This window comes from Corvus cornix, chromosome 21 (genome assembly GCF_000738735.6).
Source record: "Corvus cornix cornix isolate S_Up_H32 chromosome 21, ASM73873v5, whole genome shotgun sequence".
Taxonomy (NCBI): Eukaryota; Metazoa; Chordata; class Aves; order Passeriformes; family Corvidae; genus Corvus; species Corvus cornix.
In genome coordinates this window covers 5,747,892-5,769,634 of record NC_046350.1, presented here as the reverse complement: position 1 = coordinate 5,769,634, position 21,743 = coordinate 5,747,892, and the positions used below count along the sequence as shown (strand labels likewise).

The 21,743-nt window shown below is 49.3% G+C and overlaps 1 protein-coding gene across 6 annotated transcripts in view; it reads left to right on the top strand.

The window, feature by feature from the left end:
* Nucleotides 1-20,699, top strand: part of RERE (arginine-glutamic acid dipeptide repeats) — a 176,029-nt gene extending 155,330 nt beyond the window's left edge. For 4 of the 6 annotated variants that reach the window (XM_039563934.1, XM_039563937.1, XM_039563936.1 and 1 more), the window contains 11 exons: nucleotides 6,007-6,169; nucleotides 8,239-8,331; nucleotides 9,076-9,275; nucleotides 10,374-10,535; nucleotides 11,708-11,821; nucleotides 12,458-13,833; nucleotides 14,051-14,273; nucleotides 14,721-15,444; nucleotides 16,721-16,867; nucleotides 17,034-17,214; nucleotides 17,727-20,699. In XM_039563934.1, the coding sequence (XP_039419868.1) occupies nucleotides 6,007-6,169; nucleotides 8,239-8,331; nucleotides 9,076-9,275; nucleotides 10,374-10,535; nucleotides 11,708-11,821; nucleotides 12,458-13,833; nucleotides 14,051-14,273; nucleotides 14,721-15,444; nucleotides 16,721-16,867; nucleotides 17,034-17,214; nucleotides 17,727-17,760 (3,417 nt within the window). In that variant the 3' untranslated portion in view covers nucleotides 17,761-20,699. The remainder of the gene's footprint in view (nucleotides 1-6,006; nucleotides 6,170-8,238; nucleotides 8,332-9,075; nucleotides 9,276-10,373; nucleotides 10,536-11,707; nucleotides 11,822-12,457; nucleotides 13,834-14,050; nucleotides 14,274-14,720; nucleotides 15,445-16,720; nucleotides 16,868-17,033; nucleotides 17,215-17,726) is intronic. The other 2 variants (XM_039563939.1, XM_039563938.1) reach the window with 2 other exon arrangements.
* Nucleotides 20,700-21,743: the final 1,044 nt, after the last annotated feature.

Below are 21,743 nucleotides of genomic sequence, written 5' to 3'. Positions count from 1 at the left end.
TATTCCTTTCCTTTTTTTTCCCTTGACTTTGCAGTCCCTGCACTGACTCTCTTCTCTAATAGTGATATTACTCACTCATTATGTGGAAGAATTAGTAGGAGTTGAGAAGGGCAAATCTATTCTCCTGGGGCAATTACAGCAGTGACCTGTGTGTTTAGGTAACATGCACACTGAAATTACTGTAGTCTCTTCACTGCTTGAGGAACTCGGGAGTGAAATCTTCAGGTTCCAAGCTTATTTTAGCACTGCCCAGTTCTCTCAGGACCTGTGGCAGCTCTTCAGACAAAATCTTACATTTGCAGGAGAGAGAAGCTCCCTCTTTCCCTGGTGTTTGAGGGGCTAAGCAGGGTACCAGTACTCATTTAGCAAAAACAATTAGAAAGCATAAAGCTGTATCTGATTGGAGGTTTTTTCCACAACAAAATGAAATGCAGAAGATGCAGATGGAGCCTCGGCTGGGTTCCCAGGAAATTCTGTGACTGTTCCTGTGTTGGGAGTAAATTGACAGCATAAAACCCAAGGAGTCAGCCTGGGTTTGCTACACACCTGCCTCCTCTTTGGATTCCCACTTGCCCAGCCTGTTTGCCAGGAGTTTCAAATAAAAAAATGAAAACAGGGAGCTTAACCTTGCTGCATGCAGAGCAAGGAAACAGTGGGGGGCAGCCAATCTCCCAAAACCAGAGGTGGAGTTATAGCAGGGGCCATGGAGACGGCTGTGCTGCCATCCAGGAGATAACAAGTGGCCAGGGGAGCTGCAAGGTAAAATGCCTTTTACTTCTAAAATCTGCCAGAGAGCTGAGACCTGCAGGGGATTCCTTAGAGAGCATCCACGATTTTTAATGGGTTTTTTTGTAGTGTTAAGTAAAATATTGCTTGATTTTTAAAAGCCTCTCTTAAAATCTCAGTAATGTGTTGGAATATGCAGGATTCCTGTGCACCCAAGGTGGACATTAATCAGTGCTACTGAACAAGCTGCTGAGACTTACTGCTTAATTAGAGCATGTGCAAACCTATTTGTCATGGTTGGCAGAGACACCGAGCCCGAGCTTCGCTCTGTAAAAGTGGCCAAGTTCAACTCCTGGAGCTGCACACAGCTGCTCCTCTCGGCCCTGCTGCGTGTTTTCAGTCCTTCAGCTTGTTTGGACCAAGGCAGGAGTTCCACGTTTTCTCTCCCTGAGTGTGGATTCATAAGAAGAACCAGAACCACAGAATCATTAAGGCTGGAAAAGCCCTCCAAGATCATTGAGTGCAAGCTTTAACCTAGCCACAGTCACCCCTGACCCGTGTCCCCAAGTGCCACATGCACCTGTTTTGGGAACACCTGCAGGGATGGTGGTTCCACCCCTGCTCTGAGCAGCCCCTTCTGTTTGCAGCTTTGGGGTGTGAGATGTGTGATGGGAGGGATGGATATTTTCAGTTTTGTCTCCTTAGAGTGCATGGCAATATCCTGGGTTATTCTGTAAAGCTTTAGGAGCCAGACTGACCCACTGGTCAGTACTGGTGGTGTGTTCCACACACTCCCATGATCCAAACCCGTGTTCCTGACCCTGCTCTGGAGCAGATGCTGTGACCCAGCCTGTGCCAGGGGATCCAGTGGAGGAGGGAAGCACCGGAGACTGTTTTTACTGCAGGACTTTACAGCAGCATTAGCTAAATTGAGTTGACTTAATAAAATCTTGAAGCGTTCCAGAAAGATTGTGAATTCATTAAGGCCACAGCTGGACAATCTGTTCCCCTCTGCACTGCCATGGCTGGTTACAGGCATTGAGGAGTGCTGTCATTTACCTTTTCTCTTTCATTACTGTAAAGCTATTCCCCTCCCCCATGGTTTTTTTTTTCTCTGGCAGAGCTCGGCTCTGGGGAAATTAAACAGCAATTATTGTGTTTGCTCACTGTGTTATACCCTAACAGATACTTGAAGGGAAGTTGATGTGTGTGTGTGATCGGCTTCCACAGGAGCTGTGCTGCTGCAGGGCTGTCAGAACCTTCCCGTCCAGGGATGCACACCCAGCCTTAATCCTTTGTTTACCCAAGGCAAGACTAAACACAAACACGGGGCACAGCTTGGGCTGTGGATTTTACATTTGAAAACTACTGATAAGAAGGAGGAAACAGGGCATGCTGAGGGCATGGGGGTGGAGGGGCTGCTCTGGTGGGGGTGATGTGGCTGAGGGAAGGGTTGAGCTGGAAGAACACACAGGGGAGAGTGGTGGGTGAAAATAGTGGGAGAGGTGCCCCATGGCAAGGACAGTCCCCTGCTCGTGCAGCAGGGCTGGCTTGGGCAGGGTGAGGGCTGGGAGCACTCCAGGTGTCAGCTCGGAATTGCAGAGAAACCTCCCCGCTGTGGGCTCCTGCAAGAGGGATCTGAGCCACATCTTCCTCTGCAAAAATAATCCCCAGAGCTGAGCTAAAAGGAGATGAAGTGTGACTTTTTTATATTCACCTACAACATGGGGTGAAATGGCCTTGGCAGGAGGAGGCAGGAGACTTGAGTCGTGAGCTCGGAATGTATTTCAGAACTGGTGAAAGCTGAGCTGGTGTTTTTAGTGAGGAACATAATCCCCTCTGCCTTGTGAAACTTGGGAATGTAGGTGTTCTCAAAGAAATGTGGCGTTAAAAGCCTGAATAATTTTGCTTTATATGTGTTTGGGACAGTTACTCAGATGTTGACATGGAAACATGGAGTTGTGTGTGCAGGAAAAAAGAGGCGGTGGTGTATCAAGTGCTATGAACAGGAAGGGAGCCATGAATCTGGAAGGGAAGGGAATCTTCTCCCCACGCCGGTGGAAAAGAAAAAGCTGGTTCTTGGTGGAGTTGGTCTGGGGGCACTCACAGCATCTTCCATGGATGCAGCACAGTACAGTCACCCTAGAGTAGAGGGCTCACCCTTCCTAATTAAGGAATAAATTACATCTCGTTAGCGGGGTGTCACTCCCCTATAAGCTGAGCCAGTCCAGTGGTGACACGAGGGATGGCTCGAGCTGCTTTAACTTGTGCTTTAGCATATGTTGTAGCAATACCCAGCCCGCACAGGACGCTCAGAGGAGAAGGACAGTGTGTGTGTTCGCAGGCTGGCAGGGCAGGGCTGGCCCCGGATGATGACCTGGTACCCACAAAAGGAGCTTTGGAGCAGCTGCCCCAGCCCTCCGCAGCCTGGCGCTGCCGGCAGCCGCAGCTCAGGGATGTGGGATGTGCTGACTTCGAGACCTTGTGGTGAGGTGAGGTGAGATCACCGGGAACAAAATGATCATTACAGGCCATTCATGTCAGAGCTTCATGCTTCTCTGTTTGCTTGCAAGCAAAACCAGCAGCTAATTTGCAAGGCAGCCTTTTGTCCCAGGGCCTTTGATCAATGCTGGCCTGTGTTAATGTTTCAGGAGGCTATTGATTTCTGCAGCAGCTTTTGTTCCTGAATTTATGTGCCCTGGCTTTCAGCAGCACGCACTGTGCATGTTTGATTAAAGCTCATTTGACTTCCTTGCAGTGAGGCTGGAAGCTGTTTTTGCTCCCTGTTTGGAGAACCAAAGCTTGCCTGACTTAGTCCTTTGTGCTGCAGCTTGTGCCACCCATGCAGCCACCAGGATGGTGGGGCTGATCCTGCTGGGCCAAACCCATCCAGCAGTTAATCCCTCGGGCAGACAGTGGCATCCTGGAGAGCCAGGTGGCTGCTGAGATCTCGCATGGAATTCTTTCAGTGGGATACCCGTGTGTAACGTGTCGTTCTGTGTGTGCTCCCCCCGACTTCTCTCTTTCTCCCAGAGTCCTTGGCTGAGTGCTGTACTTGTGCAGTCTGACCATGAATTGGAAGTACAGAATATTCTTTAGTCCTTTAATCTGTCCAGATTCCATAGCTGGGCTGAAACTGGTTGTTGAATAAATAGACTTTGACTTCATCTTTATCTGTGTGCAATTGTGACTGCACTTCTGAGTGAGTCTCGGGGGAAAAAAGCCTTATGGTCATGAGGTTGGCATTTTCTATAAATATACACCACTTCTTTTTTAAAGTTTGGTTTATGATATACTGCATGTAGAAGTTGTTAAACTTCCCTTGGGACCTGATGGCTTTGCAGTGTGTAAGTGGAGCTCTAATAGGTTCCTATTCCCTATTTTATGATGGGAGGAGAACAGATTGGTTTGTACTCTGCAGTTGCTGTGTGTCAGAGGACACATTAATTCACTGACATAAAGACATGGGATTTACTGGCTTGCTCCTTGGTGCTGACACCTCAGATTTGATACAAATGAATTTATAGGTAAAAAATGACTGGTTTCATTTGCAAGAGACTTTCTGCCTGTGCAGAGCAAAAGCCTCCCTGCAGAGCCCAGCCTGGCTCCTGGCACAGACATATCCCCAGGTGGACAAACAGTTGGGCTGGGTGGACTTTGAGCCCACTTAATGGGCTCAGGGAAATGGTATTTCTAAAGCAAACACGTGCAGGGAACAGGCAGGAGCAGAGCAGGGTGCCGGGCTCAGAACTCCCTGTTCTGCCCAGTCTGCCGTGGCTTGGCTGCTCGTCACCAGCCAGTTTCAGATTCTCTTCAGGAAACACATTTTAGATATTTTTAGTAGGGCTTTTGTCCTTCCGAATCAAGAATTGTAGGTAATGTTTTGCCCACTTGCTCCTCCTCACCAACCATCACTCTGAATAGATGTTATTTTAATGTATAATACACAGACATAGTTCAGGTCCACGGTGGGGATCAGTAGCATCATCCCAGTCTGTGGCAGCACAGATTAAAAATGGTCTGTTCTGCCTGTTGCCAGAAATCACCCTTGCGGTTGTGGTTGTGTTCTTTCTTCTGGGGTTTCTATTTTTAAATTAGGCACTGGTAAAATTCTTAAGTGTCTTAAATGTCAGCAGTTAATGTCTAGAACAACATCCTCCCTTTGTCTTTGGAGTGTTTCAGTGGAGCAGGTATTGGTTGTGGCTGTAATTGCTTGTTTGGGGCCCTGGGGAGGGTTTGGATTCAGGCAGGGTCGTAATTGGAGTTAACTCCTGCTCTGCCTGGAGCAGGGGCTGAAGGATTTCCCCACGGAGGCAGCAGGCTGAGGTTATTTGATCACATAAAACACAGTTCAAAGAAACCCTTTTTGTGGGCAATTCAGGTATGTTTGTTCTGATGTTGATTTTTTTCAAGGGGCTGGTTAGAACTTCTCCATTTTTCTCTTGCAACTTGAAAGCAACAACACCTTTTACCTTAGAGGCAGACAAGTCGCCAGGAAATGATGGGGTTTCAAAGTAAGAGAAGAGATTAAAACCACATGCTGTTCTTTGGTTCAGCATCGCATCCGCAGGTTTGAATGGCAGCTGCTCCACTTCTTGAATGTAAGCCAGATTCATTATGCTGTGAAATTATCACTCATTTCTCTAGGTGTGCTCTTTTAACTGCTTAATTAATTTAGATGTGGGTATATATATTCAAATTAAAACACGATTTAGTATGGTAGGGTTGTGTTACAGTTATAGACTTGTTGTTGAACATGTTTTTACTCAAACTTTCAGCTCCTTACACAGGAATATTGAAAAATACCTGTCTGTGGAAGGTGGGTTGACAAAATGGCAGAGTCTGTTTGGGTTGAGCCTTGTTCTCTCCGTGAACAGCAGGAGTTGTGGCAGGTTTGGGGTGGTTGTTCCCAGAGCTCAGCAGAGCTGAGGAGCAGAGGTGTCACAGGATGCTGACAGTGACACAAGGGCACCCTCTTCCGAAGCACTGGCACCGGCAGCATCCAGGTGGAGGCTGGCTACTGGTGCTTCCCAACCTCTTTCCTTTCCTAGGGGAGGAGTGAAAAAGCTTTTATTTACTTCTTTCCCTCTTCTGCAAAAGCGAGCAAAACATAACGAGGGATTTTTGTGTGTCTTACCTAAATCATTCTTTTTTCTGGCTGAAATAAGTCACGATTCTTCCTAGAAAAATCCAAGTGTGCATACAGAGAGACAGGGGAAGGCAGAAAGCTGACGAGTCAGATTTGCATGTCCCTCTAACATGCTCCTTCTGTGTTTGCAGGGAGAACTGATCACCTTCTATTACTACTGGAAGAAAACCCCCGAGGCCGCGAGCTCGCGCGCGCACCGGCGGCACCGGCGGCAGGCCGTGTTCCGCAGGATCAAAACCCGCACCGCCTCCACCCCGGTCAACACTCCCTCCAGGCCCCCCTCCAGTGAATTCTGTGAGTGCAGGCTGAAAGCAGAGCATTTATCTTGGTTCAGATGCAGGGAGCAGCAGTGATGGAATGGTGCTGCACCTCCGAGGGGACAGCAAGGAAATGGAGTTCAGGCAGCTGCCCTCTCCCGGTCCTGCACCGTCTGCTGGAACGTGGAAGGTGGCTTTGATCACCTTTGTGCGGTCCTTAAACATAAAAGCATCCTGTAAGGATGGAAATACAGCCCTGGGACTGGATTTCCCTACTCTTTTCTTGGTGTTGTGTTGTATTTTCTCCAGGCTTGTTACAGTAATAGGAAATAAAAAACACGGAAAGAAGGAAGTCCTCCATCCCTTTGGAAGGAAGTCCCTTCCATCCTTCTGGGTGACCCCTACCTTCTGCTGGACCTCAGACTGTGCTGCAGCCTTAGGGACTCTTGGAAGAGCACTGGCTTTGCCTGGAGCAGAAGTGTCTAAACCAAGAGCAATTCCCCAAACCAGTGCCTTGCTGCATTGCACAGGGTCCATATGGAGATAGAAACCTTTGTCCATATGAGAAAGGTTTGTTACTTTGTGTGAGGTTTAAGGCTTTTAAGTCTTTCTAAATCCACGTGCCTCATAAAGAAAAAGGGCTGTGGAAGGCAGAGATTGGCAGATGTAAAAATGAACGTGGGCAGGTGGAGGATGTGGTGAGCAGGCAGGACACACAGTTCTGGCCAGGGGAGAAGGGAGGGCGTAGGAAAGGCCTTGGAGCTTTTCCCTGCTGAACTGGTAGGATTTAGTGCTGATCTCTGTGTGCACAAGGAGCGAGGATCTGGACTCCACAGCTCAACCCAAGATACTCAGCTTGTGAGAGCTTGTGGCTGGGAGGACCCATCCTTATGGATCCGACTACAGGATGAGAATAAAAACCCATTTAGCAAAAGAAAGCAAGTGCTAGCCTGGGGTCGGTTCTGCAGTCAGGGTTTGAACACCTACAAGTATTAATGTAGGAATTATGGCAGTGGTAGCTATTAAATGTAACCCTGTGTTAATTTGGAGGGTAACGAGTTGCTGACAAAGGCTGATGGCAAGTACTGTGGAATCTGTAAGCTTTAATCATAAACTATAACCTGCATGTACAAAACATCCTCTTGGAGCCTTTAGAAAAACAGTATTCCTGCATCAAGGACTTCTCTTCTAATTAAAGATTTGAACAGAAGAAGCCAGAGGGCTTCCTGCTTGTGACAAATTATAGCCCTGTTACGTTGTGAATTTATAGTGGTGGGACTAGAAAAATGCTGTGCCTCTCAGAGGGGAAGTATTTACTCCTGAGGTGTTCAGAAGATAAGATACAGTTTTTGTGATGGCTGCGTATTTTCAGTGGTTTAGATGCTGCTTTTGAGCTCACAGATGTGTCATCAGATGTGTAATTTGCCACGAAGGAAGGGGACCCTTTGCATATCCTCTTCTTCTTCAAAACATGACATTTTTGCAATGTGAGTTTGCCATGGGTAAAACTTGGAGCCCTGCAGTAAGGATTGGGAAGCTGGTGTTATCCTGCAGGGCCTCTCATCCAAAAGAATCACAGCGTGTTTTTCAAACAGGCCCATTGTACGTGAGCATTGATTCCTCCACCCACAAACACCTCTGCTGCTGGGTAACAAAATAAAAACCAAAAACTACAGGACCTGTTCATGGAATCTTGCAGAGTAGGTTTTGAATATAGAATATTTGGTTTTAAATTTGATCAGGTTCTAGAGATAAACCTCTTTTCTCTTGAAGATTGTGGGTTGGGAACACAGCCTGTTGAACTCACCGTGGATAGTATTTGAGTGGCAGCTTACCTGGAAAATGTACCATGTGCTGAATCAGACATTCCAGGAGTTGTATCCCATGGCACATTCCTGGAATCCTCCTTTAACCTGCAGAGTGATGAGGTCTGGTCTTGCTCAGTTTGAAAAATCAGAAATAATGGCCGTGCAAGGCAGGGTGGGTGTAGGGAGTCACAATCTATTTGACTTAATGGTTATTTTAGCCAAGTAGGAGGAAATAGGAAATTCTGCTGAGTGTTTATTTTCCATTTTCCTCTTTCTCTGTTGTCCTTCCCACCCTCAGTGGACCTGAGCTCGGCCAGCGAAGATGACTTTGACAGCGAGGACAGCGAGCAGGAGCTGAAGGGCTACGCCTGCCGCCACTGCTTCACCACCAGTATGTCCCAGTCCCTGCTGGCTTCTCCCCTCTGCTGCTGCCTGGGGGGCTGGGTTCAGCCAGCAGGAGCAGCTCCTGTGCTGGTACAGCTGTTCACAGCAGTGTGGGGGTGAATCAGCTAAAATATGCAGCGTTCCTAACAGAGTTAATCAGGCTTTGCCATTGCAAATTAATACTGCAGCGACAAAGGAGAGCCCTGAGGTAGACATTTATACAGGAATAAATCTGCATAATCCATAATCTATGTAATCAATTTGTGACATAATGGATCGGCGTTGGGCTGCGACTGTCACACACAAAACTTCCTTATGCTGCACCAAACCTGCTGTGCATCAGCCCTGTTCCTGTGGCTGTTCCTGAAGGTTCTCTGATGTTTGGGCATGTGCACAGATGGAAATGGGAGCCCCAGAATGGGGAAGGAAGTAAGAGGTTCAGAGCTCAGTTCTCTTGCAGAAACCACAGCTTTGGAGAACAACAGCTGCCCGTTAGCTCCCCAGTAGAGCAGATCAGGCTTCTTTCTGTGCCTCAAAACTGTAGTTTCTTAAGCAAACAACCATAGTTTGCAAATTGAACATTGAGGATGTGCACTGGAACAGGACAAAGTTTTCCAGAAACATCTCCAACTTTGTTACCCGTAGAAAAGCAGCTGCTTTTGTAGCTGTACCTTTTTTAATAATTCAGTGTGTTTGTGCTGGGGCTGGGGTACTTTGTGAGTTGCTGAGCTGTTGCTTTCCCTGCCCCAAGCCTCCAAGGACTGGCACCACGGCGGCCGAGAGAACATTTTGCTGTGCACGGATTGTCGGATTCACTTCAAGAAATACGGGGAGCTGCCGCCCATCGAGAAGCCCGTGGACCCCCCACCCTTTATGTTCAAGCCTGTGAAAGAGGAAGACGATGGACTCAGTGGGAAGCATAGCATGAGGACACGGCGGAGTCGAGGCTCGGTGGGTTTAACCCTCTTTAATGCAGAGGGGGAAAGGAGCCAGACCCCTAAAGTGGCTGGTTTGCCATGGGCTGTGCCTGCTCCTGCTGCATTTGTGTGTGCCAGGGTGAGCTTTGCTGAGGCTTTCTCTGGAGAAAGGAGATGGAATGTCTCTGTAAACTGTGTTACTTCTCTGTAGTGACTGGCAGTGGACTATCAGCATAAGGGGGCACTGACAGCGCGTGACACATCCTGTGCTGGTGCGTGCCCTCCTTGCAGCTGCGTCCTGTCAGAGTTAACGCCCTTGGGAAGAGTTCTAAAAAATTAGATGCTGTTCATGTGGTCTCCTCATGTTACTGGAGTTAAAGCCTCTTCCCTACAGAGAGCTCTGTTTTGCCTTTGTGGTCGGTGTGCTCTGTCTCACTGCATTCTTGCTCGGGTGAGGCACCGGGAGCCTTCCTGGGAGCACAGCACTTGTGAGAGCTCTGACAGCAGCTCTGGGTGATTTATCTTTGAGTTGGGTTTAGCTGATAGAACACAGCAGATAGATTTCTTTCCTTGCCCTTCCTGCTCTTATCTTTCTGATCATGATGATGTGACCATTGATTCTGAGTATCTCGTGAGGCTCCACTCCTGGGGAGTGTTGGGTCCATTGCTTTTTTTGGTAGCCAGTCGTCAAAAAAACTGCCAAAATGGCAGGGAAACAGCATTAATTTTTGAAATGCACTTTACTGATCCCTTATTGCATAGGAGGAGCACAGTGGAGCTGGGGGTTTAGACCCTGGCCTTGGCTGCTTGAATGCCAACAGCTGGACTGTTTCTGATGGAACATGGGGGTCCTCCTGCCTCATGCACTCTTGTGTGTGTGCTGTGTATTGGAACATCTTCTAATGCCATTTCTAACAGACACCGCTAATTAATGTTTTTGAGTAGACGGATTATGGGTTTGCCTCCTTTCACATTTGAGTCCAGTTGAGCTTTGAAGGAAGAAGTGTAACAACGTGAAATGCTCCAGGTTTTTGCTGTCAGGCTCTTCCAGAGGTGCGTTATCTGTGCCCCTGCCAAGGCAGAGCACTCGGAGAGGCTGGGCAGTGCTGACCCGGCTGTGCTTTCCCCGCAGATGTCGACCCTACGCAGTGGCAGGAAGAAGCAGGCAGCCAGCCCCGATGGCCGCGCCTCCCCCATCGCCGAGGACGTTCGCTCCAGCGGCCGCAACTCGCCCAGCGCCGCCAGCACCTCCAGCAACGACAGCAAGGCCGAGTCCGTGAAGAAATCCACCAAGGTAACGCCTTCCCACCGGGCTCTCCTGGTCGGGGCTGCGCACCCGAGGCCTCTCGGGCAGGTCAGGAAATGCAGATCACAGGAGGCCGGGGAATCTCTCCGTGACCTGGAGAGTCCTTTGTGTGTGGATAAGGCAGGAGTGGAGTGGTGGTGCAGCCGAGTGCTGCTTTGTGCCTGGCCAGGGAGGGGTGTGAGTGATCAAACCTCTCACGCAGCCCCACATAACCTTACTGCTCTCACGAGAAAGTAATCCCTCCATTTTGGATGCAAATGCAAGCGTTAAGCTCAGGGGAGTAGTGCAGATCAGAAATGCTGTGTTTGAGACAAGTAGACAGTTTTGGGGATTTTTTTTAAAGTAGTACTTAATCTTTGTTTACAAAGGAGTATGAACATTTAGTAATTGAGTCTACTTCTGCTACTGTTTTTCTGGAGGTGTATTTGCTTGATTGTTCAGAGCAAGCTGACAGTTGAGTCTGTTTAAATGAATTAAATGCCTTTCCAAGAGAGCTCTAAAGAAGCAAAGCCACATGAAGCAGGAAGGCTTACCATTAAGCAGTGTGAATTGAAAAGTTGCAAGTTAAAAATAAATATTTTTTTTAAAAATGTCAAAACTGGAGTATGGAGCAAGTTTTCACATTATAGAACTGAAAACTTGGCAGAATTTGAAGTTAGGTAATTATGTGACACACTGAGCTGTTCCAGGCCATGGGAGAAGGTAGTAATCTCAGAATAGCTATTCCCTGTTAGCCCAGTATCTGAGGGGATCTAAAAATATTCCTCTCAAAATACCAAGAGGAGAGCAAGACTTTAATGTAGCAGAAAGAGTCTTATCCTGTCTCCTGCAGAAATTCTTGCTCCGTCCTGCACCAGTTAATAACTGATGTTGGTCTCTGTTAGAAGGGTTACCTGACCCAGTTGATCTGCTGTGAGTTCCTGATGGGGTTTGGTCCTGCACAGCTCTGTTTAAAATATCCCTTGAGATGAGGAATGCTTTATTCACTCTTTCTTTTTCCTACTAGTTTGATGTGTATTTGATTGCTTTTAAATGCTATGTCAACTCCAGAGTTCTCCTGCTCCTTAATTTGTGTTAAATACAGTGGCACTGGCATACACTCAATTTTCTTTTGCATTTACACTACTGGCAACTGTTGTGTTCTGTGTCCTTTGTGGCAGAAGATAAAAGAAGAGGTGTCTTCTCCTCTCAAGAACTCCAAGAGGCAGCGGGAAAAGGCAGCATCCGACACGGAAGAACCTGACAGGTCCAATGCCAAAAAATCCAAAACTCAAGTGAGTCCCACGGAGGAGTATTTCCTCTTAGGAGAATGGCTTGAGATGGGGAGGGGGTAACAAACCAAAAACACGAAATCAATATAAGCCACAGCAAATTGTAACTTAATCTGTGGCTGGAAAGCGACCAATGTTATAATGTGTTCCTTCTGCTGAAAACAGTGGAGTGATAGTAAGTCCAGAAGTTGGTTTTCTTCCTTTTGCTATCAATACCAACCGTATAGGAGTACACTTGGATTATTTTCCACCTCCTTCCTCCACGTTTTTTTTAAATTTAAATTTGGGTTTTTGTCTTCTGTGACAAGTTAGAAGACCACCACTGGAATTGTCGCAGGACAAATCTTTTCCATTGCTGGTGACCCTCATAGTGAAGAAGTGTTTTGCTGTGTTCAGCAGGACTCTGTATTTCAGTTTGTTCCTGTTGCCCCTGGGCACGTTGGAAAGGATCCTGGCTCTGCTGTCTGTGCACCTCCCTTGGATATTTGTGTTCCTGTGCTTGTAGAGGCCCTGTGGGGTTCAAAGAGTGCCTGCAGCTGCGTCTGCACAGCACGTGTGATTGATCCCATCCGTGGCACACTGGGAATGTCTTGCAGCGCTTTTCCTGGGCGCAGTGGTCACTGTTGCTTCTCCCCACAGGAGATCAGCAGGCCAAACTCCCCCTCGGAGGGAGAGGGCGAAGGCGAGAGCTCCGACAGCCGCAGCGTCAACGACGAGGGGAGCAGTGACCCCAAGGACATCGACCAGGACAACCGGAGCACGTCCCCCAGCATCCCCAGCCCCCAGGACAATGAGAGCGACTCGGATTCCTCGGCTCAGCAGCAAGTGCTGCAGGCGCAGCCCCAGGTGCTGCAGGCCCCGAGCGGCTCTGCCCAGGCCGCCGCTCCCACGCCGCCGGTGCCGGCCCCGCTGCCGGCGCTGCCGCCCGCGTCCAGCGCTGCCCCAGCCGCCGCACAGGTGTCACCGCCAGCGCCCCAGCCCTCGGGCCAGCCCCAGCCCCCCGCCCCTGCCGCTCCTCACTCGCACATCCAGCAGGCCCCTGCTCTGCACCCGCAGAGGCTCCCGTCACCCCACCCACCCCTGCAGCCCCTGAGCGTGTCCCAGAGCCAGCCGCCGCCGGCCCCGGCGCAGCCCCACGCGCAGCCCCCGCTGCACGGCCAGGCCCAGCCTGCCCCTCACAGCCTGCAGGCGCAGCCCCTGCTGCCCCATCCCGGCCCTGCCCAGCCCTTCTCCCTGCCCGCTCAGTCAGCTCAGTCTCAGGTGCCCCTCCAGACACAAGCCCCGTCTCACTCGCACTCAGCTCTGCAGGTGACGCAGCCCGTCCTGCCCACCACGACCTCGCTGCAGCAGGCGCAGCCTCCGCGGGAGCAGCCGCTGCCCCCCGCCCCCATGGCCATGCCTCACATCAAACCTCCCCCTACCACCCCCATCCCGCAGCTCCCCACTGCTCCGGCCCACAAGCACCCTCCCCATCTCTCTGGCCCGTCTCCATTCTCCATGAACTCCAACTTGCCTCCACCGCCCGCTCTGAAGCCTCTAAGCTCCCTCTCGACTCACCATCCTCCATCTGCACACCCTCCTCCCCTGCAGCTGATGCCTCAAAGCCAACCACTGCAGTCCTCGCAAGCCCAGCCTCCTGTTCTGACCCAGAGCCAGAGCCTTCCCCCTCCTGCTAGCCACCCCCCTTCTGGACTCCATCAGGTATCCTCCCAGCCCCCCTTCTCTCAGCACCCCTTTGTGCCCGGGGGCCCCCCTTCCATCACGCCTCCTTCGTGCCCCTCCACTTCCACGCCGCCCACCGTGCCTGGCATCCCTCTTCAGACTCCCATCTCCACATCAGCAGCTTCTAGTGGGACAGTGCCCGTGGTGACAGCCTGCACGCTGCCACCCATCCAGATCAAGGAGGAGGTCCCAGATGAAGCTGAGGAGCCGGAGAGCCCTCCACCTCCACCCCGGAGTCCATCCCCAGAGCCCACGGTGGTGGATGTCCCGAGTCACGCCAGTCAGTCAGCCAGGTATGGAGCTTTCATCGGTGCTCTGCTTTCCCTGTTTTTATACTCCACTACCTGTGGACCAGTATGGTACAATTAACGTTCTCCTGGCTTTCAGGGAAGCTGGTAGTGTTTGGTCTAAGGGTAGAGTGGTATTTTTTATTTTGGACATACAGCTCCCAAATCCCCAGACTCTTGCACCTTTCCCAGGGCTGAGTTCTTTCTCTCGTGTTCCTTTCAGGTTCTACAAGCACCTGGACCGTGGCTACAATTCGTGCTCCAGGGCAGACCTGTACTTCATGCCTCTGGCAGGATCCAAACTGGCCAAGAAGAGAGAAGAGGCCATCGAAAAGGCCAAAAGGGAAGCAGAGCAGAAAGCCAGGGAAGAGAGGGAAAGAGAAAAAGAAAAGGAGAAGGAAAGAGAGAGGGAGCGTGAGCGTGAGAGAGAAGCAGAAAGAGCTGCGGTGAGTTCGGTTCTGGTTCAGAGTTGGGTAAGGGAATTGATGGCTGGATCTGACCTGGATGGTGACTGCAGGATGCAGATTCCCAGGAGCACTTCAATCCTGTCCAGTCAGGGGTCTCTGAGCATGGAGCTGTGTGTGTGTTCTGAGCACCTCCCAACCATCCTGGGGCTGTCTTCTCTTAAAAGGAAATGCAGAGTTTCTGCCCCTGGTCTGGTTGTGTGGGAAGCCAGAGCAGCTGGGGAGAACTAGGCCAAGTGTTGACATTTAACTTGCAGTAGGAGAACACTGTGCAGATACAATGAATGCCCTTGTGTCCCTTGCACTACAGTGCAGGCCCACGAGTGCTGTCTCCTGAAGAGGGGCTGAGACAGAGGGGAGGTGTGTGTGTGTGTCTGAGGTGCTCTAAGCCGAGTGTGCTGAACTGAGATCTCTCCCTGTTGTGTGCAGCAGAAGGTGTCCAGCTCCTCCCACGAGGGCCGTCTCGGCGAGTCCCAGCTCAGCGGGCCAGCCCACATGAGGCCTTCCTTCGAGCCCCCCCCGACCACCATCGCGGCGGTGCCCCCCTACATCGGGCCGGACACGCCGGCGCTACGGACGCTGAGCGAGTACGCGCGGCCCCACGTCATGTCCCCGACCAACCGCAACCACCCCTTCTTCGTGCCCCTCAACCCCACGGATCCGCTGCTGGCCTACCACATGCCCGGCCTCTACAACGTGGATCCCGCCATCCGCGAGCGGGAGCTGCGCGAGCGCGAGATCCGCGAGCGCGAGATCCGCGAGCGGGAGCTGAGGGAGAGGATGAAGCCCGGCTTTGAGGTGAAGCCACCGGAGCTGGACGCGCTGCACCCGGCCACCAACCCCATGGAGCATTTCGCCAGGCACGGGGCACTGACTATCCCACCCACGGCGGGGCCTCACCCCTTCGCCTCCTTCCACCCGGGGCTGAACCCCCTGGAGAGAGAGAGACTGGCGCTGGCAGGGCCGCAGCTGCGGCCGGAGATGAGCTACCCGGACAGGCTGGCGGCCGAGCGCATCCACGCCGAGCGCATGGCCTCGCTCACCAACGACCCCCTGGCGCGGCTGCAGATGTTCAACGTCACCCCCCACCACCACCAACACTCACACATACACTCGCATCTACACCTACACCAGCAGGACCCCCTACACCAAGGTGAGCCCCGGCAGGTGGGCACTTCCCTAGGGAGCATCCCCCTGTTCAGTCTGCCCGGAACAGGCCCACTCTGACCCTGGAACTCAGATTGCTAAAGCCCTGTTTTCATGTCCATGTTGTGGTTGTGTGGTAACTGAAATGCAGGTGTTTTTTGTGGGAGTGATGCAGGATGGTAACGCCACAGTGGTCTTCGTTCAGACTCTCACTGTGAAAGGTTTGCTGGTTTGTTGTGGGTTGGTTTTTTTCAGTGCTGCTGTCCTAGGGCAGCACCTTACAGTGGTAATAATTCATAGTCTCAGAAATGAGTCTGTGCCTGCTCATTTCTAAAGCAAGATACATGGTTACTCCTCTAGAGGTCTGGAGTCCTGGAGATGAGGCACTTAGCAGAAGTTTTCAGATTTTCTGGTGACAGGCAGGAGAGAACATGGCAAGCCAGGCACCAGGTGCTGCACCTGCCAAGTAAGGGGGGGGAAAAAAGTCAGAGTACCTAAAATGCAGGTTCTGGTGTCTGGCTACTAATGCAGTTTGTGCAAGCTAATGTAGCATACTTCGCCCTGGAGCAGTGTGCATTAAATGTGCTGGGATGCCTTCTCTCTTGGAGTTGGAGGGAATGTGAGTGCTGTTGCAGAGGCCAGATTGCACAGCAAGGAAATCAGCAGGGTGCTGTGAGATTCTTAAGGGCTGGGGGGTTGCAGGTAGGAGATGGTAGTGCTGGATATCAGCATTCCTGAAGCTCTTGGCTGTGGACAGGGGCTGAGGCTCACTGCAGAAGTCACAGGTGGGCTCAGTTGGAGGCAGGTTTGCAAACCTTCCCTGACAGCAGAGGAAATGTGACACAGGCCGGGTCTGTCCAAGGATTCTGTTGCCAGGTAAGTCAGCCACTGAGCACCTCTGTGCAGGTAAGTCTAGGTGCTCCCCTGGTACTCGTTCTGGACAAAAACATGGCTTGTACATTGTCCCAGTCCAGAGAGAGGCTGGTGCAGACACAGCCAGCTCCGTTCACTGCCAAGTCTCTGTGTGTATTTGAGAAGTAATTTGGCTTTGTGCTTTGCCAGGTTCAAATACAGTGAGGGGCTCTTGGGTGTCTCCAAGTGGCTCCTCTGGTGCTTAAGGCTGTTATAACCTGTGTGTCTCTGGGGAAGAATAGAGGCTAGAATGACCCCACATTTCTGCTGTGCAGCAGCTGAGGAAGTTGTTTGGCTTTGTATTCCTTTCCCTGGCGCTTACTCTGCAGTCTCAGGCAGCTGATGGATGCTTTTCTCTCCTTCTCTCTCAGGCTCAGCAGGACCTGTTCATCCACTGGTGGATCCTTTAGCAGCTGGACCCCACTTGGCACGTTTTCCCTACCCACCCGGGACCATCCCCAACCCATTGCTAGGGCAGCCACCTCACGAGCATGAAATGCTCCGACATCCAGTCTTTGGTGAGAGCATTTTATGGTCCTTTGCAGGGGTTGGCTTTGATCTGAAATGTCATCTTTTCCTGTGGGGTTTAGCATTTCTTGGTGGGGGGAGCTGAGCTGTGACTTCAGGTGGTTGTGGTGGTTTGTTGGGACAAACAAGAGTGTGAACGTGGTCCCTGTCTCCCAGGTACTCCCTACCCTCGGGATCTGCCTGGTGCCATTCCACCTCCCATGTCAGCAGCCCACCAGCTGCAGGCCATGCACGCCCAGTCTGCAGAGCTGCAAAGACTGGCAATGGAGCAGCAGTGGTTGCACGGGCACCCTCACATGCACGGTGGGCACCTACCCAGTCAGGAAGATTATTACAGGTGAGAGTGCAATGAGGGCTTTTGGGGACCTGGGAATTCCATCATATTTCTCCACATTCCTTCTTTTTCCTCCGAATTTTCACCTTTCTTGCTGTGTGCTGAGCCCTGATGCAGTTACAGGTGAAGCTGTGCTGAGACCTGATTTGGGCAGGTGGGAAGCGAGGTCCAAATTCCTGGCACAGGATGAGAGTGGTTGAGTCTCCTATTGCAGAATCCCCTCTGATTGGGGTTTTTATTGGGATACTTGCTGCAACTGCTGCTTCCACATCTCTGCCTCTTCCATGAGAACAGTGGAGGAGGGTGGGCAGAGCTTTATGGAGGAGAACGGGAGGAGTTCAGTGACCGTGCTCACATATGGGGGTACCCTGTGCTGGGACAGTGCCTGGGGCTGGTGCTTAGAGCTCACAACCTGCAGCCCCCGTTCCTGCAGAGGCGAGCAGGAGGGCAGAGCTGTTTCCCAAGTGTCTGACACCTCTTTTGTTGTGTTAAAATGAGTTTTCTTTCTCTTGCAGTCGACTGAAAAAAGAAGGCGACAAACAGTTGTAATAAATTATTTATTTGTAACGCTGGCTATGGAAACCCCAGTCCTTGGGAAGGAGTGGAACATTTTTACATACGAGAAGAGCTACAAAAGGAAAAGAATATCTTATAAAGATTTCTTTATATATTTAAAACAGAAGCAACCACCCAACAAGTAGAGACTTATCAGCATAGTGTTCATTTGTAGAGAAGATTTCTCAAGACTGGTGTGGGTCTCCCTGCATGAAAACGTATTCAGAAGCCTATTGGAAATACAGGACTGTGTGGAATATTCAGAGAACTTCCTGCAATCTTGGTTTTTTTTTTTTTTCCTTTTCTTATCTTACTAGTTTGTTTTCAGTAGGTGCTAGAATCAGGTTCACAACACAAGTCACTGTGCGTGAAGGGACACTCAATGCATCTATAGGTAATTAAAAAAAAAAACAAGGATTGCAAGTAGGTGACATAACAAGCTCTGAATCCAAGTGCTATAATAATAAAAAATCTACTTTTATTTTAATACATTGTAGGAAATCTTCATAATTTTAAAGAGAGCTCAGTTCTGCAGCATGGCTTTTTAAGTCTGTAAATAACTTTTTTTGGGTAGAGGGGAGAAACAAAACAAAACAAACTCCAGAAACGTTTATCTTGATTTTCAGTAACATCACAAATTGTGAATTCCTACCTGGTATTGACAGAATACAGAGTTGATTTTTTAATAAAAAATATATATATAATTATCCCTTTAATTAAAGGGAATGATGGGTATCAATAATTTCAAATGGGTAAAAGCTTGAAATTTGGTTTGATATCAACAATAAGCATTAAAGGGATTTGCAGGGATAATGTTGCAAATGACTGTTTCTGTTCTTGGTTTTTTGGTTGGTTTGGTTGTTCAGGGGTTTTTGTTTGTGTTCCATCTCTCTGTTCTGCAGCTGATTTTGTTGAGTTGGGTTTCTCAGCAGCACAGATGTCCCTTGGACCCCGCTGACCCTTTTGATGCCGCCTTCAACGGTTCATTTTCAGTGTGGTCATAAAACACTTCTTTCCTGTGACCTTTTGAAACTTAATCCAGCTACACTGGGCTTAGACTTTGGGCAGAAAGTTCAGAGAAATAATCTCTTCTACAAATCTCTTTCTAAAGATGTTCCATGGCTCAGACTAGTGCAGCCAGAGCTTTGTATGCATGTGCATACTTTTGGAGGACGTGCTTTTCCTGGCCTGCTGTTGATAAGTTCTTAAGAAAGGTGTACTTGGCAACTCAGTGTTCTTAAAGTTGTGTTGCAAAAACCAGTCTGTTTTTCTCTTTGACTGTTTAAGTTTGGGTTTTATAAGCAAAAACTGTTTAACTGCCACCAGTGTTCTGTACCTCAGGAACTGACTGCTCTGGGATGAACGGGATCCGGGGACAGTAACATTTACTGCCTCCCAGCACCACGGTCCCTGCAGGGTAACTCCCTGGATGGGGAGAGGAGAGGAATACACAGTGAGCCAGTGAGCATTAATGGAGACAGCTCTGCTTACTAGGAAGGTTTTTTACATTTTTTCCCCCAGTTTTGCCACGGTTTTTCTTTGCTGGAGCAACCAATGGACATCTGAATCTGCTGGTCATTTATTTCTGCTGGTGCACAACTCCCCCCATCCTCTCTCTCCACTCACGAGTGCTCTCTGCTGTTGTAGCCTGTTCAGTGTGATGGTTGTGTCCTAGGACTGTACTGAGCCACGTCTGATAAAGTTGTAGTTAATCAGCTACAGGCACAGTGCTCGTCCACCTCCTGCTGCTCAGCCCAGAGCTGCTGTCAGACAATTCACCAGTTAAAAATGTGTGTTCCACGCCCACTAAGGCAAGAGTAGAGGGGAGAGCAGGGGATTTTTAAGCTGATCTTCCCTTGTTGCTGCCCTCCATTGTAGATTTCTCAGTGCTAAAGCCCTGCTATGGTGTTGAATCAGTCCAGCTGCTGTGTTTAACTCTGGGTGAAGGTGTTGGGAGGGACAGGTTGGGTTTCTGAGGTGGGGAACCATGAGGTCAGTCCAGAATTGAGGGAGGTGAAGCCCTTGTCCGTGGCTGTGGGCAGTGATGGGGTGGGTGAAAGGTTTCCTTATGGGAACAGGGTTTGTTTTTGCTCCCAGCTGAGCAGCCAGGAGGATGGGCCTGCTCAGCAAGTGCCTCAGTTTGCTTTAAAGGTCTCATTAGGCACATTTCAGTTCAATCTCTTCCCTCCTTTTTTTTTTTTTTTTTTTTACCATGTGGAATTGGGGAGTTTGGGGAAGTTCAGCCACTTTGGCAGTTTCTTCTGATCCTTCTCTTGCTGTTTTTTAGCCATAGTTCTTCAGAAAAAGTGAAAGCTAATTCCCTCCAGTGGTCCTCTCTGTATTCCTTATTTTTCAGCTGAAGTTGCAGTCTGTTCTAAAGCTGTTCATTCATATATATATTTTTTTTTTCCCAGAAGAGCATTCTAATAATTTATGGGAGGTTTTTTTGTTCACATCATTCAGCAAATAAGCACTGAAATTCTTCCATTTTAGCCCAATGATTAACTACAACTTTACCTGCAGTGGCTCTTGAAGCCATCTCGGTGTTCGATGCCCTGTTAAAAAAACAACCCAGACCTTCTGATTTTCTTTCAAGAAATCTCTCTTAATTTTTCCTCTGTTCCGAAAGTTAATTTTTAAATTTTGCTTTAGTGTTTTTGAAACGTCTCTCTTGTTCTATGTCGTCATGGTTGAGCTTGTTTCACTGCACCGTTAAAGCAGAGTGTACATTCTGACTGCTACATTTATATATATCTTGAAGCTTAATGTATATATGAGTAGTTTGCCATGGGATAACACAGTGTAAACAGAGTAGAAACCCAGAAATCGTGACTTCTGTGTTCTCTCCATTTGAGTATTTTGTAATTTTTTTGAAATATTTGTGGACATAAATAAAACCAAGCTACACTACAGCAGCCAGGTTTTGCCTGCAAGTGGAATGTGTCTCTTGATTGTTGTTAGTGGGAGAGGAGTTACTTTTATCTGGGATAGTGTGGGATGCTGGCATGGCCACCTTGTCTGGTTCAAACATGTCTTTTCTTGGCTTTATTTTTTCCCTCTCTGAGATAATTCTGGTTTTAATACACAAACACCAGCATCATGTCCAGTTCCAGTTCTGCATCCTTGAGGCACATTGCTGCTCTACTGCCTCATTTTCAGTATAACACACTGTGTATACCTCAGCAGCTGCATTTTTGGGAATTGTTTTTCCTAAGAGATGTTGTTTGTGCCAGTAGAATCATGTTGAACACAACTGATCCAGAGCTGGCAAGAGGCGCCTTCCAAAGGGATAATTGCAGAGAGGGAGATGCACAGTAACTCATTGTCTGTTCATTGTCTTCTGGAAAGCTAAAATTTGCCTTTGAATTCCATCAAGTTGTGTTCGTGTCCACTGTGGCGCCTCCACCAGGGATTGCAGCGTGACTGGTGAGTGCTCAGGACTTTGAGCTGGTGATAATCAGCATCTCCAGAACTCGGGGAGGTGTTGGGAGGGCACAGAGAGCAGAATAAATGTTTCTCAGAAGGGAGGTGGGAAGGTTCGTTCTTGGGTCTGGTTCTGCTTGGGTTTTGCTGTGTGATTTTTCAGAAATAGGTGCTTTGGCTCCAGTTCAGGGTAATTGGTGCTCTGGGCACAGTGAGAGGAGGGTCCTGGTGTTGGAGTGTGCTTGGGGCAGGCCGATAAGGCTTCATGACAAATGGCATGAGAGGCTGCTCTATTTATACCCCGTGGCATTTTATGAGGGGAAGGTCAGCTCTTGTCTACTGGAAATAGCTTCTGAAAGTGCTTTTTTTGAGCCTGGCTTGAACATGTGCTATTTATTTTGACATTTCTTTTTTAATTCCTTGTACTTAATGTAGAACTTGAGTGGGCTCAAGCTGCCCTGTCCTGCTTAACAGGTTCTAAGTTTCCAGACTTAAAATGATGCATTCCGCAGGGACGGGGCTGCAGAGGATTTTTACTACTGGATGAATTGAAC